Source organism: Hesperophylax consimilis, chromosome 9, assembly GCF_061612785.1.
Source record: "Hesperophylax consimilis isolate HC1 chromosome 9, BYU_Hcon_1.0, whole genome shotgun sequence".
Lineage (NCBI taxonomy): Eukaryota > Metazoa > Arthropoda > Insecta > Trichoptera > Limnephilidae > Hesperophylax > Hesperophylax consimilis.
This window is the reverse complement of record NC_142844.1, coordinates 18,257,736-18,278,419: the sequence shown is the minus strand read 5'-3', so window position 1 is coordinate 18,278,419 and position 20,684 is coordinate 18,257,736. Positions and strand designations below refer to the sequence as shown.

Here is a 20,684-nt window from a genome sequence, read left to right as displayed (position 1 = left end):
TTTGTAATTTTTCGTCAGTTTTAGACGAGTAATTATATAGTAATAGCATTTATAAAATCTACTTTCATGTTATGACATAAAGTTAGTTTTAACGATTATGCCATTATTCAAATTGAATTTTGTGGTCTTTATTTTACAAGAAATTCTTTAAGGTGTTGTTTTTTTTATTATTATTAAATAAATAAATGCCTAATGCACGTGTTGTTTAACCATGTATCAAAGAAATAAACGTTTTAATATTTTTTTTGTTGTTTCCAGAAAATTAAAAGCAAGTTCAAAATTAAAGTGATCTTATGTATCTTTTCATGAACTATTTATGTCTTATTTATGAAAGAAGCAACACTTTGGGGTATGACATTATATATTAATTGAAAAAATCACACTTTGTAATACACCACTTTTTATTTGTATTATTTTTACTTAATATTCTTGTTTCTCTCTATTCTATTTCTATCTCTTTCTGTCACCAATTAAGTTCCTTCTTTCCTATTTGTATCTAACTCACTCATTGTTTTATTTTCTTATTTATATATGTCTCTGTTTGTAATTATTTTTAGTTAATATAATAAGCCCTGATGAAGCTTGAGATAAGCGAAACCCGGTTGGCTGTCATTGTTAATTCAAATAAAAAGTGTGTTTTTTCAATTAATATATTTTATGTCTGTTTCTATCTTACTTTTCGATTAATAAGGTTTTCACATATATGGTCATTTATCAAGTAAATAAAATTTTCACCGCGTTTTTAGTAAGACCACGTAGATAAAGATTTTACCAATTATGTTGCAATGATCGTCCATCGTTCGACATAGGTAAGACTGCTAGAAATATAAATATTAAAATCATAGAACATTTAAAATGTTAAAATAATAAGAATTTGGCAATTATCATACACGGGTGTTAAAATTCTTCACCGTAACAATAAAGGCAAAAATTAGATATCTTAGAAGCACTGGAAATCATAAAATCCATAAATAATAACTCTAGTTTATTGAATAATCAAATACATTAATCTTTTAGTCCAATTCTAGGCATATTTCTATTCTTTCCAGTAATCCCTCAATTAACCCTTCCCCTTTGCTCACCTCCCACTCCAACACATAGAAATATGTATATATACTTCTGAAAACGGTTGAGTGTAATTAAAATAAAGTGGTAAAAAACAGATGTATGTGTTTATATTGTACATTATGGCGAGCCACAAAATAATGCTTGATACAAATGTGAAAAATTATAAATTCCTATTGAGGATTATTTCAGGATTTTTATTTTTTATATATTCAATAATATTGTTATTGGGTTTATAAAAACAGTTTATTTTTAAACAAGTTCTGCTGTGTAATTATTATTACGCGTGACAGCTGTTTCGCCCTCTGAAGGCATTATCAAACTGTGGGTAGCCCACTTACAGACGATACATTTATATTATTTGTAGATATGTATTTTAATTTGAATTACTGATTTCTTAATTGATTTCTGAGTAAAATGTTAGAAATTATTAATGGTTATTACCCCAATTACTGTAATGTTTAAATTTGACTGAATGTCTTTATGTTAGTTATTCCCAAACGATGACTCATAGGGTTATTTTAATAGTATAATTAAGTACTTCACGAGTCATCGTTTGGGAATAACTAACAAAAAGATATAGAGATATAAGATATTTGGGAATAACTAACAAATAGATGCATTACATATTATGTAGGTATACAAGTAAATTTTTAAAAAAATACGGTTTGTGTTAATTTTTTTGATTTAGTAGGTACCGTCCCAAAATATTATTTCTTCTCTAATGACAACAATCCGCATGCAATCGTAAGTATGAAGCAGGCTTAGTCCTAGTGAGGTTGATTTTTATGCGAAAAAAAATGTTTTATGTATAGTGAGATGCAATAAATGAATAAAAATATATAAATAAAATATATCTACTTGTGTAGGGCAAATATTTTTCATATGGGTCCCGAGAGAATTTTCATATGGGGATCGGTATGAAAAAAAAAACGTAGTGTAAAACACCCATAACTCTTAACTCCGTAGAATGCCCTTGTATTATTTAGTAGGAACCTGCCTAGTACCTAAAGCAGTCATGATCAACCTTTTTAGCCGGAGGTGCCAATTTATCCATTTTAAGTCATTAATAACGATAAATCTATGAGTCATGTATTACAGCTACAAAGCGTATGTTGATGTGCTTATCTAACCCCTTAACAATATACTATTGTAAATTTTAGATAAACATTGCCCTCAGAGGTATACAACAGTTTGTAACAAAGGCTTTAATAGCCTATAAATAGGTTGCTATCCATCGACCCTCCCAGTGTTCGTGTTAAATAACGAAATTAATTAAATAGCTCGTGTGTAAACACTAGTACCTACCTACCTAAAATTTATATAACTCCGTATATACGTGTGCTTACCTATGTATGGTCCCCTTTCCAGTAAATTAAGCCCAAAAAGTTTATAAGTCATGATTTATCCGGTTGCTTGATATGATTTATGAGTTTCCGCCAAACTTTTGTGATTACAACTTTAATATTTCGGGCCTTGAAATTCATACATAAGACCGAGAAATTTTGGGTTTAGAATTAAACACATAAAATGTTTGAAGGACTACGAAATAGGTATGATTACTCTTATGTAGTTCACTGATGCGTATTTACAAAGCCTATACCGTTTTGGTAACGGTGACGACTGAAATGGAGTAGGTTTTGTTTGTGCTAAATCGATTACAAAGCCTATACCGTTTCGTCACGCTGACGACTGTAGTAATTTGCACGCGGCGGTCCAGTCTCTCTACCTACTCCCTAGGGAAACGATGGTTATCTTAAGGCGATGCCATACGTACTAATACAAAATCATGTGTTTTTGGTTTGAAAAGTTGGTCGCCTAGAAATGTTTCAGATGCTTTAATTAAATACTGCGAGTAGAATACATCTTGGCCTTTGAAATAAACGAGTATTTGTTAGATAAGTCCTTTTATAAGCCCAGAAAAAAATAGTGTAAAGGCCTATGAAAACTGCTTTAAAGTTCAAAATCTCCTACTTACGAACCCATTTTCGGTTATGATTTTATTGTATTGGCAAATTAAGTTATTTATAAAAAAAATTAAATATTTATGCCTGAACATCCACAAAATAAAATAAAAGGCACTTTTTGGCCATGTTTTTTTCTTGCATAAATCAAAACAGGCCGATGGTGTTATGCGGGAATTTAAACCTTATCGCCATCTACGTAAAGGTTGTTATTGATAGCGGCTCCATTTAAAATATTAGACGACGTAGGTTGGTTAGGTGGTAATGAAAACTAGTTACTAGACTGCATTAGACTAGACTTTGCTGTCATATTATGCGATTTAAATTCATTTCTGTATTCTAATAGACTAGTTGCTTTCATGATGCTGCACAAATTAATGAAAGCTGCTCTATTCATTATTTACAGTCGTCACAATTACTGAAATGGTATAGACTTTATAGGACTACCAGATTCTTCAATATTGAACAGTTGCTAACCCTATACAAATCTCAAGTATGCCCAACAATTCAATTTGGAAGCCACATCTGGACTGGAGCCCCACAGTTTTTGATAAACCTAGTTGATTCTGTGCGTGGAGGTGTCACATGAAAAAAAAAGACTTTGTAGATGAGTTTTCACAAATAAAAGCTACTATATTATTAGCCGAAACGTAAGCCGAGTCTCGAATTATGGGAAAAGAACAAATCAACCGCAAGTGGTGTTTCGTACCATTTGCTGTTGATTTGTTCCTTTCCCATTTCGGATCGCAAATGTATTCGCGCCATTACAGTCGTCACCGTGATTGAAACGGTACAGGCTTTGTAAAGCGATTTTTGTTCAAACAAAACCTACTATATTACAGTCGCCTCCGTGGCTAAAATGATATAGGCTTTACTTTATAGATGACTGGCTTTTACGGTGGTATCGGGGAGAAAGTCACATCCCAGTCTCCAAATATCCCTATGCAAAAAAACACGTCGATCGGTTGCTCCGTTGTGACGTGAAAGGAGGACAAACAAACAAATACACTGTCGAATTTTAAATATAAGTTAAAAAGTTAGGGTGATTAGTTCTTCCAAAATCAAAGTATTTTGAAGTATAAACAATCAACAATCGATCCTATCGAATTGAATATCTTTATTGATCTGTGTGATTGATAGACACATCACTGATGTACGGTCATCGTGATTAGTGTTTAATCATGATTGTAGTTATCTCTCAAATATTAGACTCGAAGACGACAAATTCTAGTATTCACAGACATCGAAATATCGTTAATATATATTTTTTTCTCAGATATTAAATTCTATTTTCTGTTTCTAATTATATATTTTCTTTGTTTTCAGATATTCAAGAGTTTTACGAACTGACCCTTCTCGACGAATCCAAGTCGGTTCAACAGAAGACAGTAGAGACAATCCGGATAGCGAACAAATGGGAGGTGAGCGCAGAGGTGGCCGCTCTGTCCCATGTGAGTAGGGAGCACCCTCCCACACTGCGCGCAAACTGTCAATGGATTCCAAACTTGCTTTCAATGTCGTCCACATCTAATTACTTTACATATTACATAGTGTTACCTACAAATAACATGACATTAGTTGTACCTACATAAATACTAGCATGCAATACCGCGTATGCGACAATTTTGCATAGGTACTCTTACCTTGGTACATAATAATACCATTCGATTTATAAATATTTTCTCTGTTTGTTTTCATGGAAAATACCTCACATCGCCTAACTGTGATTTTTGATGACAAAATTGCGTATACCTCGTTGTTTTTCTCTCTCAACAATTTGATTCATGTCGCTTACGCGGTATTGCATACCAAAATAAGTAATAATAAAAAATAATAATATTTTATTATATACAGGGTGTATCGGCAAGTACCCGACAAACTTTAACCAGCTATTCCTCAGCATATTTGGAGTAAAAAATGTTATTGCCGCTTTGCTGTCCGGTATCATTTGTTTTCCATTAAAAACACAAAATAAATAAAAAAAAATCCACACTCCGTCACTGTCATTTGCATTGTTTCTCGTGTTCAACAGCTGTTATTAGCAAGTGTGTCAAAAAGTGTGTCGCTCTTTCGTACACACTAAATAATAATAGTTAAAAATGAGACGAATTGTGCCGTGCTATTTCGTTGTGATTGTAAAAGCGCGCCAACGTAGGTACGTACGTACATTATTCAACGAAACTCGAACAAAATATTGCCAGATGGGTTTTCAAACTTTGACAAAGGATAAAACAGTGGTGACATGTGGTGAAAATATGAATAATAATTTTTTTATTAAAAAAAAATGTTACCGGACAGCAAAGTGCCCATAACATTTTTTACTCCAAATGTGCTAAGGAATAGCTGGTAAAAGTTTGTCGGGTACGTGCCGATACACCCTGTATATTTTAATGTACATATAACACAAGGTGATTTGAGAGTTGTTCCGCGGAAAGGAATAAAGTGATTAAAATCGAGTTTTGTGGTAAATATCCAATATCCCGCCTTTGTTACATCGGTGCATATATGATTTTAAATATAAAATATAATTGAATGTAAATACATTGCGGAATGATATATAATGATACGGTTTAGCATCAAGTGTTCATTGATTTTACTAAAAACAGAGTTAAAGAAAAACAAACCATTTATTTTATTAATAATTGATTATATTCAAATTTAGATACCCGTATATGCTGAAAAAACAATTAGAATTCATTAAAGATGAAAAGCAGCAATTTTGATCACAAAAAAATATTAATCTGGGTAGGTACTGTAAAATAATTATTTCGAAATCGTTTAGCTCTTAAGTGCCCTTTACAATCAATTTTATGAAAAGTAATTGGTCTGCCTTAATGAAGACTTTCCACAAAAGTGTTAATATGAAATGAAATGATAGTTTTTGTTGCAAAAAACCATTCTGCCGTACGACGCTCGAGTACCTACTATTATGATATATATATGAACATAGTTGGGTGATATAACTACATGATTACACACACACACATGAATTTGACACAAACAGTAGTTCAGAGGATAACTGGTACCCAAACAGATAACTATTTTTATCGCTTTCCCGAGTAAATTTTACACAAAATAGTTATAATACATCGCAGTGTGATGGAAATAGAATAATAATAAATTATAACACACGTCGCGCGTCGCCAATTGTTACAACCTAATGCTGGGTTCCCACCTTATCTATTCTTTGTTCTATTTCATTGAACGAAAGTTGAAGATATTACAACTTTGGTTTCTATCGCGTGGAAAGCCTGTTCTCACCGATTTATAAGAGAGAGGTCGTACATGACATTGTCGTTCTGGTATTTTCTGTCTTTTTCGTTTTCACGCAAGACGTTTGAGAAGCAAGAGGATTACCGTGTATCCATGATAATTTTGTATTATTTTTTTTTGTATTGAATATAAATGTCTCCGGACAAAATGCCAATTACTCCAAAGAAGCAGTTAAAGTCTATAATACATCATACATACATTATAAATGTAGATATTTAACCAAATAAACTATTGTTAAATTATTAGATTAACCCCACAATACACTCTTTTGAAGTTTCTTATCTTAAAATTTGAATGATTATTTGGAATTGAATTAAAATCGCTCGTACATATCAATAACTATGAATATACATTATTAATCTACGCGAATAACTGCTGCAATGCCATTTATTACATGTAATTGACTCGTAAATTCCCCCCATTTACTTTAGAACCCAGGGTTTCAGCAAAGTCACGATAGAAAAAAACATCTGGCGCTTTTCCCTTCACAATAATTTTCCTGCGTCAGAATTTCTGTCTGAATGACGTAATGTAGTAGTGGAGACCCTGGATCTCAAGAGCATGATACCTCACCTTGAGTAGAATGGAACCGAACCATTAGGAATGCTTTGAAAATCTAATGTGGTATTCAGGAATGCTCACAATAGAATATATCAAAAATGCCCCGCGTTAAAAATAGTTTTCCGTGGGTACCTATCTACCCTAACACTAATAATAAACCGTTCCTATATCGAAATGAGGAGTCATAAAACACTATTTATATGCCTGAATTATAAATAGTTCAGATGATCAAACAAATAATAGTGTATTGTGTTCAGGATTGTTTTATTTGTGTACAATAGAAGAGATCAAAAATTTTCCGCGTTAAAAATAGTTTTCTACGAGTACCTACCCTAACACGAAACATAAACCCTATTCTAAATGGAAAGTCACTAAGCAATAAATTATGCCTGAATATTAATAATATGTACAAGTCTTTTATTAAGAGTGCCCACCTTTGCTAGGGCTTATGCACTTGGTGGACGACTAGGAAAAGCCATGACATTTTGCGTGTCAGCAAGTATCTTTCTGTGACATCTTTCGCGCTGTTCGTGATTATTTACCTAACACTTTTGTTGGAGATTTTCCAAATTTAATAATTTCACAAATGTCGTCTGTGACATCTCCAGATGGCAAATTTGAATTGAGATTGGTGATTTCTTAACTTAATCTATGAGTATATAATTCAAATGCTTGTTACAGAAAGGGGGACCTTTCATTATAACGCCATCTCTCATTGTAAAACTAAACCATTAACGTAGTTACACATTTTGCATTAAAATCATATCATTTTGAATATTATACAAGTCCAATGTTATGTCCTCTGTATTGTCTTAGGTCCTAGAAGCTATCCAGGTAAACCGTCAAATTCAATTATCTTAATTAAAATATTTTTTATTACAATATTTTCAATAATTGGAGTAGTGACAATTTCCCCCCCTTTTCTTTCAAGTCTTAAAAATAGTTAGTAATTATTTTGTTTTTTTTTAAAGTAATTTGCAGTTAAATATTATTTCCACGATGATGTTTGTGAAATTATAACCACACAATAAATGTTATTATTTTAATCCTTCATATTTAAATTAGTGGCTGTTATTCCTCAAAACATATGTACATAATTTAATTTTGAAATATGAAAATATAAATATTTATTTATTTATATTATGCGCCCATACGGGCTTTTACAAACATGTGACATGCATAATAATTTAGTGGAACAGTAACCATGAAGTAAAATTTTCTGTTAAAATTATATTGAACATGAATAGTATTATGCTAACCATTATTATTATTATTATTGAGGTATGTTATAATAGCCTTTTTGTAACTGTATTCCGTGCAGTTAAACACATCTATAATTTCTTAAATATATATATATTTTTTAAACTTATTATTCCATATTTCTTCAATAAAATAATAAAATTAAGTTTTCTTCTACTTTTTGCTTATGTAATATTTTGTAAAAATGTCAATTATTTATTTTATTCAATGTTTTATGTATAAAACTTGTGTAAAAATTAGTTTCTGCTTGAACCATTTCTTCATGAACATAAAATCATTCCATTAAAATCATTCATTCCTGTTCAAATTCCACTGCTTCTTATATTAGCTCTTATTATTTGTGTGTTAAATGTTTTATGGAGTATTTCTGTTGTGGGCGCTTTATTCGTGTACAGGTTATTCTGGAATCTGCTGGTAAATAGGAAGATTGAAAATACAAGCCATTATGATATAATTCAGAAGAAAGTGACTTCTAATCTATAATTAATCTGCCTTGAGCATAAGCTTTTGTATTATAATTTGAACACTCATGTTTAGAGGGTGGTAATCTCTCAAAATAATAACGTAAAATCTGACATAATCATTAAGTAGATTATCAAATTATGTGTTATTGATTTTCTTTTTCCACCATCTTGAAAGGGCTGTCAATTTGTGCCATTCGCCATTTTGTAAGGGCTGTAATTTTCCCTCTGTGGGCCCGATGCGGGTCTGCCTCTCCCAGCAAGTTCCAGGGCCGCCTTTTGTTTGCAGGCCTTCCCGGATGGGGCGTTCATGCCCATAGCACAGAGTATCATCAACAACTTTGAGGATGAGCGCTGTAGGACCCCAGAAAACGATCAGCAAGTTAGTTTTTGTTTGCTTAGTTACCTCTTTTTGCCTCTGTCCCTGGACCAGACAGTGTTGCTGGAATAATTTAGAGTGAATGCTTGCGTTCCTGGCCCCTGCCAACTACAGACTTCAGAGAGATGTTGGAGAGGCCGTTTTGTGCCAAAAAAGTTCGACACTTTTTAACCGTAATCAATAGTAGATTATATTATCTATGACATTGTTAACTTCGGGATAGGCTTCTGTAACCCTCTTCAACGAGAAAACACAGTGGTTCTCTGTCAGAAAAAGTTAACATTAACAAATTAACGTTTTCCGTAGAGATCTGGAACGATACATTAAAAGATTTTGATAAAATATCAGCGTAGGGAAAGGTAGCTACATATTTGAAGCAAATGTGGTTACCTACTCGTATTGATCTTACCCCACGCCCTTACAGGTCGGTAAGAAACCGGTATAAACCGGGTACAATAAGATTGCGGACAGTGGAAGTACGCATCACCGTTTTTCTGCCGCACCGATCCGTGTACGGACGCGGTATACGGAGCGTTCTCAGTATCGCGCTTTATTACCGCACCCTTTTTATGTCGATTCTTTACCAACCCATGAGGGAGCCCGGTAAGTCTGTTTTCAGTTTTTTTATAACAATATTTATTCACTAATAAGTTTAATAACCTGCTGGAATAAAATATAAAAATCGTAAAGAGAAACCTGAACAAAAAATCAATAACGCACGTAAGTGCACATCACATAAAAGACTGCCTCTTGATGAATAGAGTATGGGGTCAGCCATCAAATTGAACGATTGAATAAATAATTCAGCAACAATAATGCTTATAACTTAAATACCAGTAAGCTTTTTAACTGTCATCAATAGTTTTAATAGTTAAAATATTTTAATGTTTTAATTTTTTGTTATTGTATTGAACCAAAGTGCAAAAAATACGTTCGTGACCGCACCTGATAAACAATTTCCCTTTTTTTTAAAACCTACCAAAGAAATGGTGCGACACCTACAAACTAACCATTAGAAAAATGCTTCTTTATCACTTAGATCAACTGAATGAGATCCAGAGATCATTTTGATGCAAGCACAATAGTTTAATTTAGGTTTAATAATTTTTTGCTACAAATTTAACCTATATTGTAGTTGTAACTTTGATTACACCTTGGTGTTTTAACTGCATATTTTCTTTTAAATTTTTCGGAGAGAGTTTTCCCTTGTATATATTATATCTCAATGTGCGGTACGCATTATTATATTGTAATTATTATAATCAACAATGACAACATCATAGACAATAACAGATTACCATATAAATATTAACGTGTTTTGATTTTGACAATAGCCTCAAAATAGCCTTTGTAAATAATACACCTATCACCATCGATCAATTGTACATCGATGCCAATCACTATCATTAATTTACATTAATTGACATCCAATTAACATTTCAATTCTATCAACACTGAAACAACAACGAAATAAAATAAAAACAACATTTTCATCAATTCAAACATAATTAACCACACACTTATAAACCATAGATATATTACTCACATTTTTTTTCTTTAAAAAGAAAGACAAACATTTCCGGGTTACGAATAACCCAACAATGTTTGAAAATCTCCTACTACCATCACAGAAAGCCGAAAATGTTGCTTGTGTTGTGATGGAGGACTTAGCCAGCCGAGGAATCGAACACGCGACGCTCGGGTGAGACCATAGACTGGTTGTATTTTCAGAATCAGCGGATTCAGTCGTTCCAACCAAAAAGTTTGTTTTAATGGTTTTTAATGGTGTTTTATTTTTTTTAAATGACGATTTATAAATTGAGTGTATAGTAATGTATAATAAAACGTGTAGGGTGACCTGGTCTACAGTGGATCGATATGGTACAGTGGATCACTCCAATATCTCGATAGTTCTTAGTGTGTTTGTATGTGTGTTCGGCTCTTAGGTAGGTGTGCCTTCATGCTACTAAACAAGTCAGTACTTGGCACTTGCCCGGCTGCGCAGGCAAATAGACGTGTGGTGCTGTATTTAGTGTTTTTGTGGTAGGAGAAAAAAAATCACGTGAGTATATTTTTGCGTACCATTTCATTATTTTTTCAATGATACATGTTAGCATATTTTAGTTGTTATCAGTAGTTATTACAACATGTGTTAACACCCAGAAATATGTCTTATTCAAAAGGGTAAAGTCGTAATAATATTTTTAGTTATGGAGTGTTGTTCTACAGTGGATCAGTGGATCACCTTACACAGTGGATCGTGATACACTGTGTACTACTGATGCCTGATTTGTCTTGATTGTTTGTTTTTTGTTTTATAGGATGCCTCGAAAAGGGACGAAAGAAAGAAAAATAGGCAAACATACACAGGCGGAAATAGAAGAGGCATTAAAGTTAATTTCAGAAGGCTCAAGCATCCGTGGAGCGGCAAAGCATACAAAAATTGCCTTTACTACGTTACAGCGGTATAAAAAAAAAACAAAATAATTCGCCCAATGTAGTAAATATGCGATTTGTTCCTAATTATGAAGTGAATATGGTGTTCTCTAAGGAACAAGAAAAAATTCTCAAAAATTATTTCAAGAAATGTGCCTTGCTATTTTACGGTCTTTCGACTAAAGACTGTCGCAATGTTGCATTTGAAATGGCGAAGCTCAACAACGTTAAAATTCCGACTTCTTGGGATGTTAATAAAATGGCTGGCATTGAATGGTTGAGAAGTTTTCGCCAACGACATCCTGATCTTACTCTCAGAAAACCAGAAGCTTGCAGTCTCGCCAGGGCATCATCTTTTAATAAAGAGACAGTGAAAGTGTTTTTCGAAAATTTGGAAAATGTTATCTCTAGGAATCCAACATTTTCTAACGGTATTCGCATATTTAATTTGGACGAGACAGGAACTACCACAGTGCAGAAGACCCAGAAGGTTATTGGACCAAGAGGCCACAAAAATTTAGGGAAAGTCACCAGCGGAGAAAGGGGTACTTTATGTACAACCTGTTGCATTATAGGTGCCGGTGGTCAGGCATTACCACCAGTTATTATTTTTCCACGGACAAAAATAAACCCCAGAATGACGGCTAGGACTCCACCTGGCACACTAGCTTTAGCAGCACCATCTGGTTGGATGAACTCTGAACTCTTTGTCAGCGTGATGAAACATTTTGTGGAATACAGTCACAGCTCTCCAGAAACTCCTAGCATTCTAATCCTTGACAACCATGAGTCTCACCTTAGTATTGAGGTGCTTGACTTAGCGAAAAAAAATGGTGTAACTATTCTTACTCTCCATCCTCATACATCAGCAAGATTACAACCCCTGGATGTTGGAATTTTTGGACCATTCAAGTCTTATTATTACAACGCCATGGATTCTTGGTTAATGCGTCATCCGGGTTGTCCAATTACTATCTATGATATTGGCGAATTAATTGGAACAGCTTTCACAAAGTCAATGACGATATCAAACATAACCCAAGCGTTTAAAAAAACTGGAATATACCCATTTGATAAAGATATTTTTACGGATGATGATTTTCTACCCAGTACTGTAACAGATCGCCCGAACCCTGAAGCTCTGGCTTCAGATAACCCTACAAATCAGTTACAGGATTCTAACCAAGTTGAAATTTCAACAGCTGGCTTACCGTCCCTATCGGACTGCCAGAATCTTAGCAATTTGTTATCAGATGAAAGAATTATAACCCCTGACCAATTTAGAGCGCCACTGAAAGCTGGACCGAGAACCACAAAAAGGAAACCAAGAAGACTGGGGAGAAGTATGATTGTGACAGATACTCCGGAAAAAGATGAAATTAAGCGGATTAAAAAAGCGACCGAAGCAAAAAAAAAAACAAAAGAACCCAGAGTAAAAAAGGTAAAGCGACAAGTTTTACAAAGTGATTCTGAAGATGACTCTGAAATAGTATATCAAGACACCTCTGATGACGAGGACTGGTTTATAGAAGATGAAGTGGAAAATAAGGAAAACATTCTGACCGAAGACATTTTACAAAAACATGGATCTCTACCACGTAAACCAAAAGAAGGTGAATTTGTTCTTGTGCTATTTAGTACAAAGAAGCAAAATGTTTTTTATGTAGGGAAAGTATTACAAACTATGAATGTCAAAACGGAGTATAATGTTAGCTTTCTGCGGTTAAAAATACGCTCCCAGCAGCAGTTTGGAATGCCAGATATTCCAGACTTATCTTTTGTGAAAGAACATGACATCAAGTTAATTTTGCCTACACCAGTCATATGTGGCACATCCAAACGACCATCAATATATCAATTTTCTGTTAATTTGTCTCTCTTAAACATGCGCTAAGTTTTAAAAAATTATTTGCTTTTTTAGATTATTGTTTTTGTTCTCTTTTTTCTTTTTAAATCCAGTTATTTTTTATCTAGCCATGGGCTATTTTGTTTGTTCTTCCTTTTCAATAATAAAAACTGATTTATCTCTAGTGTTTATTTTTTATTTAAAAGAAATCCCATCCTTGATCCACTGTTAAATATAGGTTGATCCACTGTGCACCACCAAGTTCCACAGTGGATCATTTTCCCTCATCGCAAAAAAGTACATATTACTTTCCTCCCCATTTAATGGCGGAGTTTAAACTATTACACTTTACAAGAATGATAAACAATGAACCATTGTGAAAGTTTTCATTACAATGCCTCAACTGATGTTGAAGTTATATGCCTCCAAAAAAAAGTGATCCACTGTTGACCAGGTCACCCTACATTCAAAATCAGCGTTTATTGGTCTAAATGAATATTTTAAAGCCATAGTGCCTTTCACTGTAGTTCCTTATTGTAGTTATACTGGCTTCTTTTCTATATAAATAAAAAGGAATTTAAAACATGAACGCAGGGATAAATAAAATGTTTCGCTCTTTTATTTCTGATAGCCCAAATACATAAAGGCTGTCTGTGAAATGAAAAGTTATCTACTTCAAGTAAATTGATCACTTTCCTAAGTCCCCATTGGATTAGTAGATGATATTATGATGAAGTGCCGCGCTTCGATCATGACAAATTCATAAGACTTTCGAATGCTCATCAATCTTTGTTTCCCTCCATATACTATTTAAACTTTGGTAAACGAGCACTTTTTACGACAAGCTTTCTGGCAAGGATTTCCGTATTGCCGGTCAAAAACGCCGGCTCACGAAGAAAAATGAGTATTGCTGATTTATTAAAATCCTGCTAAAAACTGAATAGGATACCGTGTCCTTGTAAACTTTTAGTACATTCGTGATATATCGGAAAACGTGTTTATGCACCTGCGTTTGTTCTGATAGTACACAATGACGAAATGCGAAAATATTACAATTTTTATGAACATTTTTATCGACATCGCGATAGCACATTCGTGTTTAACTGATAGTTTATCAGGAAACCTGTTAATTCATTCTTAAAAGGCCTGCAGTCCCGTTTTTAAGCGGAATACGAATAAATGGAAGAGATTTTTAATAAATCAGCAATATTTTATATCAGTAAGGTTTCTCCGTGCAATATTGTCCTATATTGCCTATTTGGCAGGTGGGTATGTGTACCGCCAACCCGAGAACCATTTTTTGGATAACCAACACTTCTGCCACAAGTGATTCGCTGCGTTTGGTGACTAAGCCCACCAAATAACGTGGCAGGCCGGATTGGGAGAGGCCGGTTAGGGGAGATCCTTTGACTTCTCCATCTGGTCTCTTTCGTCCCATTATCTTCCACAACAGCTGGAGGGGTGGGACCCCTAGATTCCTACCTACCCCTCATAAATGTCTCCTTTCCAGAACTTTCTGTAATTCATTTTCTTAAAAAGACCATTCGCACAGCATCCCCAAAGATGACGTTAGGCCCTGAGGGAAATTATTTTCCTTAAGCCTTGTCATGACGGTGAGTTCGCTCGGCTACCGAAATTACGACAATATTGCCGAGCCAAATCTATTTCCTTCTCGCTCTGTTACATATACGTGTATCTTTGTTCGCCACCTACCCGCTACCAAAACTGTCATATTTTCACGATTTTTTTTAAAGGCGGGACCTGGTTTTTTTGAGTTGTGAATTTGTCTTACACATTACTGCCGTAATACTCTGGACTACTGTACCAGCACGTTGGTGAACTTTATGGCTAAAATATTCCCACTAGGTATTCTGTAGAAAAGTACCTATCTACTTAAAAATACAGAATACCAACTTAACCTACCTAACCTTGACACAAAATGTATGGCAACACAGACTCTTTGTTGCCATGATATTAATCCAACCAATCTGTTGCTACTGAATATCGGATTTGGAAGATAAACAAAAACATTTCCGGAAGCTCCGTCGTATTGTTGAGCGATCTCCATTATTTATGAACGCTTTTGTAATATCTAGTGAAAATAGTGAAGTATTATCGTGCACGCTGGTATTTCCGGTTAGGGAGAAATGTGGTTCCGAACTTACCAGTGGCTGGCTCCGATTTTAATGCCAACGATTTTCGCGGTTTTCCTGAACAAAAAGTTAAGTTACGTTTGATATTTTAAGTCGTGATATTTTAAAACTTTTAGCTTTGAACGGTGAGTATTAAATTATAAATTTCCAAACTGTTGTTTTGTCGATTCGAAATCTGGAATTTGTAAAATATTGTCAAATGTGAAATCACGAACATCTGAAATACCAATTCTCATAAGACTTATTGTTTCCAGTGCCTTTGAGAGGTAATTTGGCATTTATTCTAAAGCGTAGGGACGAACAAAACTTTTACTCAAACATCGGACGTATAGCATTTTTTAAGTGGACTACTGTTTACTTTCTACTTTTCTTATTTATAATGTGATGCATATTATTATTAAAAGAAAAAAAACAAACATGAAGCGACACACGTTTTTAACAAGCAGATACAGGGGCGTTCCCTGACAGCTTTTTAGAGACGTTTCACACTCAATTCCTTTAGACAAACTTTGCCCTAGCTCTGCCGGTAGTGGGTATACAGCTGTATAAAGAAAAATAGTAATTGTATTTAGAAATCACTTTTTTTTTACTCTTAACAGTTGGTATTTTTTTTATTTGCACCAAAAAACCGCTTTATAAAATAAGCAAAGTTAGTTTATTAGTATTTGTATATATGGTTAGATATACACAAACAAATTAATGTATTGTGTATCTTATACTAAGTCAAAATCGTTATTTCTTTTTCTTTGTTTAAAAATAGTACATACTTATTATAAAAATACGCCTCTCAACTAGTTCATTATCTGTGAGATCATTTTGAAAAAAAAACGTTTTTATGATTTCATTCAACACAGTTTAAAACAATCCCAACTTAGATAATTCCACGCGGTACCGATTTACTGAAAATAGTTAGGTTCATTAAAAATTCTGCTTAGCGTTTATATCAATATTTAGTGTTGTTGGTGATAGACACTCGTACTTTGGCGGGTCCCGATCAATGCGTTCACTCACAAATTCTGATTATTGATTGTTTATTTGAAAATGAAATGCACGGTTCTTGAGATTGGCCGATTGGCCGTGGACGCCTGGAACCCGAGGAGTCAAGATGCCAATTAAATAATTGGCGCCTGAAATAGAACCGGAAAATTGTCTGTACGTAATATATAATCATAAATACTTTTAAATTGAAATTGCGGTCACATGCACCAGTCGTACTTCGAATTTAATTTTAAAAAATACAGGTTTTTAAAACTTTTTCTGTTCGGTACCTACACGCTCTGTATATTATTATTTGAATTTAAAATTGGCTAGGTTGGTATCTGAAATAAAATTGATAGGTACCTACCCACTCGATATAAAACCCTCGAGAGTCGAGGCGCCAAATAAGGCCTAAATTTCGACAATAAAAGAAAAAACATTTTTCTGCATAAATTTGTAATGCTGTCAAAATAATGTAGGTTATCAAATCTATTTTCCTTGATGCCTATTTGCATTGTGTGTATAATAAATGGCCATGTTGGTAAATCAAATAAAATTGGCACATACAGATAAAGATTTATGATTGTACCCGTTAGTGTGGATTTAAAAGGCGAGCATAATGCTGGTGCTTCAATGGCTGCTGGTGTGCTTTATCATCTTGCAATAGAATCATTAGTACTTTAAACTAGAATCTCATTAACGACATTATTATTGTATAAAAAATAACACAACATTCTAGAATCTGTGCAGAATAAACTAGTGTGTTGTGATAGTATGTTTATGTCATCTCTACTGGAAAAATAATCTGTATCTTGTTGTGTTTTGTAGCAGAACAATGCACCAAGCCAGAGGCTGTCGCCGGCGCGGGAAACGGAAGAAGAACAAACGGTGAGTCTGTCATCTTGTTAAAAGTTTTCCCGCTTTTCACGCCAAGGGTACCTACATACCGACTTACTTGCATGACAGCTTTTGATTTGGTTGAACAACCGTTTGACACAATATTTTGACGGGTGGGTTTATTTTAATAAGTATTTATTTTGGTGTTGGTGTGTAACTAGTAACTGTGTGTAAAAGTACACGCTTTCTTTATTGTTGTAACACGTTGGTGTGTATATTTCAGAGTTGGCAACATTGTGCGACCCCTTCGCACTTTATTGCACTTGGATTTTTTCACGGTTAGGCACACGGTCACCAAACACGGGCTTCGAGCCAAAATTATGCATTGTCTTCTTCTGTCTCGGAGGTAGGTAGGTACTGAGTAAGTACGTACTTACCTACTAATGAAGACTTGCATACTTATTGGATTTATTTAATTCACGTTCACGTCACTTTACAATGGCATTTCACTTTGTTGGCACGATCAACGCAGACACCGCAATTTAATTAATCTTATTTCCTTTACTAACGACAGGAGGGGACATGTTTTTTTTCAGCGTTGGTGCCACGTTATTTATTTATACAGTTTGATGTTTGGAGGTAGGTCCATGAACTATTTAATTATCTTTACAGTATTAACAATGATTTTACAGAAAACTGCAACCTACGTTATATTACAATATTATTTAAGAAAGGGTGTGCAACAAAATATACCTTCCCAGTCCTACAACCAAATACGAAACAGAGAACTTTAGTCCATTATTTTATCAATAATGACATTTTATCTTTAATTTTTTTATTTTTTTATTAGTGTTTATTTAATAAGGTGTGATGAGATTTACATTATATAAAAATCTATAATATTTCATTCATATAGTTTCTTCTTAGTCCTCCTCACTAGGTAGTCCTGTGCTGAGGCGGACTGGTAGATTTTTTGATTTTCTGTTATTTAGTTTCTAAGATGTTTTTAGTACATTTTCTAGTATGTCTGCATCAATTTCTTTCACCCATGTTTTGATTTTTTCCTTAAGCTTATTTATCTTTTCTATCTTTTTCAAACTTGGAGGAAGGATATTGTAAAGTTTGGTTGCCAGATATATGTGGTTTCTTTGGCCAAAACTTGTCTTGAATTTTGGAACATCTCGTATATCCCTTTTTGAGGCTCTTGTATCATGTATCCGAGTTTCATTAGGAGATTTTCTGTTTTTAAAATGATGTATCAAAATATTCTTGGCATATATTTGTTTTAAATTTAGAATATCAAAACACTTGAAAATATCTTTTGAGGAGGTTCTGATGGGTAATTTTAGTATGGTTTTTATAATGCTCTTTTGAGCAATATCTAAGTTGTTCATATTATTAGCTGCAGCAGATCCCCATACTAGAATTCCGTACTCAAGACGGGAATGAACTAAAGCATAAAATACTTTTTTGATGTCTTTCCTAGGTAGTATGTTTCTTAGGTTTTTGAAGAAATATACAAGTCTCGTAAGCTTTTTAGTGAGTTCATTTATGTGTATGTCCCATCTAAGGTTTTCGTCTATTTCCACTCCTAGATACTTAATACTTTTTGCCTTTGTTATAATAGGACAAGAGCAATGTGACTTATTGTTTTGACACTCGTGCAATTTTAGAGTGTATTCTTTACCCGGTTGACCTCTTGAGTTTATTGAAAAGGCTAGATAATTAGTTCAATTCGATTATATTTTTTATCAACATAGTTAATTTCAATAGTATAAATAATTTCCAATTTTACGGGTTTCCCAAATCTGTGGTTTGTCTATGTGACGTCACCAGTCACAAAAAGCCTACGTTTTATTTCAACAGGCACTGTATTTTGTATGGCGGCGTCGAGAGTCGAAGCTTTTTTTATTCTGAACCGCTTTTAATATTGAAGAACAGTAGATAAAATGTCAGCATCTCTTCACAACTGTTATTGTTCTCTACCAACATGCAAATACACATCCGTGACCGCTCCTGATAAACAAACTCAGTCTTCCAAAACCTGCATTACTACGAAGAAAATGGTGTTACGCCCTCAAACTAACCATGAAAAATGTTCCTCACTTAGGTCAACTTCATTTTGTTGTGGGGATCGTTTTGATACAAGTCTAGTACAATAGTTTCATTTAGGTGATCTATGCTACAAATTTTTTCCTATATTGTACTTTTAAGTTTGATTAGACCCTGGCGTTTGCCAACTGCATATTTTCTTTTTAAAATTTGATAGTTTTCGATTGTTTCCTTTGTGTTACCTATCATTATGTTAGAATATATTTATGATTAATCAATTATAATCGTACAAATAATAAATATTACGTAAAAAGATTACCGTTTTTTTTTTATAATGCCACTCGTCTAATTTTGACACAAACCTCAAAATTAACTTTATAAAATAATACCTATAACTATAATTAATTTTCTAAAATATAAATTGTAACGTGCGCGTAAATGACGTTTGCATTCCGTCAATACCGTGAAATAACAACAACGAACTAGTTTAAATACACACAAAACCAGAATGAAATTCGTGATTCGTGACGTCAGGATCAACGGATTCAGTTGTGCAAAACAGGTTGTTTTATTCATTTTCAAATGATGATTTATAAATTGTACGTATAATTATATAAAAAAACTAATATATTATGAATCAGCGTTTGTTGATGTATTCTATATGAATATATTTTTAAAGCTATAATATTTTTCACTGGATTTCCTTATATACGTGAAAGACGTTTCAAATTAATTTATTCCTACTTTAGTAATAACGTTTGCCAATTTTCACAACACACCAAATCTCAAGTGTCGTTAACGATCAATATTATTATTCTACGTAAGTAATCACTTGTAAAAAATGTAAGTGATGAGTTTTACCGTAAACGTATCTTTTGTTATTTAAAAAAAAATTATAACATCGTAAAAACTGACCTTAAAACATTTACATCAATAACAGTGGTCGCTGAACAATCGCAATATTTTCCATTTCCGGAAACTGAAATACTTACTTCTCATTATTATCTAACTGATGCATTTTTTTAAGTGTGTGTTAACCTTTTCCCACTTTTATTGTATACCACTACACAAGCAAGAAACTCTTTAAAATGGTTGTACTTGTACTAACTACACTTGTACTCACCTTGCTTCCACCTGCCTGATTATTGGCATAGGTACACACATGTAGGAAAATGTACCAAGTTTTAGGTTAAACTATCTCCCCTGGAACCGACATTGTCCGGGATTCAGATACGTAATAACCGACATAACACAAATACGAGTCAAAGAGACGACCCGTTCTCATAAATAAACCAATCACCCCGTTCTCATGAAGCCAACAGCAACTGTGAACGGGTGTTCCGCTCGTGCTCGTCGAGTTTCGTGCTTCTGCACCCGTGTACAGGGAATCAATGCTTCTAGCTACTTTGAGCAGGTTTC

At 33.8% G+C, this 20,684-nt stretch overlaps 1 protein-coding gene across 10 annotated transcripts in view; it reads left to right on the top strand.

Moving 5' to 3' along the window:
* The window catches only part of dlg1 (MAGUK family member discs large 1), a 181,972-nt gene that overhangs the window by 123,764 nt on the left and 37,524 nt on the right, over positions 1 to 20,684 (top strand). For 7 of the 10 annotated variants that reach the window (XM_089635670.1, XM_089635678.1, XM_089635672.1 and 4 more), the window contains 4 exons: positions 4,356 to 4,480; positions 7,680 to 7,697; positions 8,874 to 8,966; positions 17,205 to 17,264. In XM_089635670.1, the coding sequence (XP_089491796.1) occupies positions 4,356 to 4,480; positions 7,680 to 7,697; positions 8,874 to 8,966; positions 17,205 to 17,264 (296 nt within the window). The remainder of the gene's footprint in view (positions 1 to 4,355; positions 4,481 to 7,679; positions 7,698 to 8,873; positions 8,967 to 17,204; positions 17,265 to 20,684) is intronic. The other 3 variants (XM_089635688.1, XM_089635673.1, XM_089635674.1) reach the window with 2 other exon arrangements.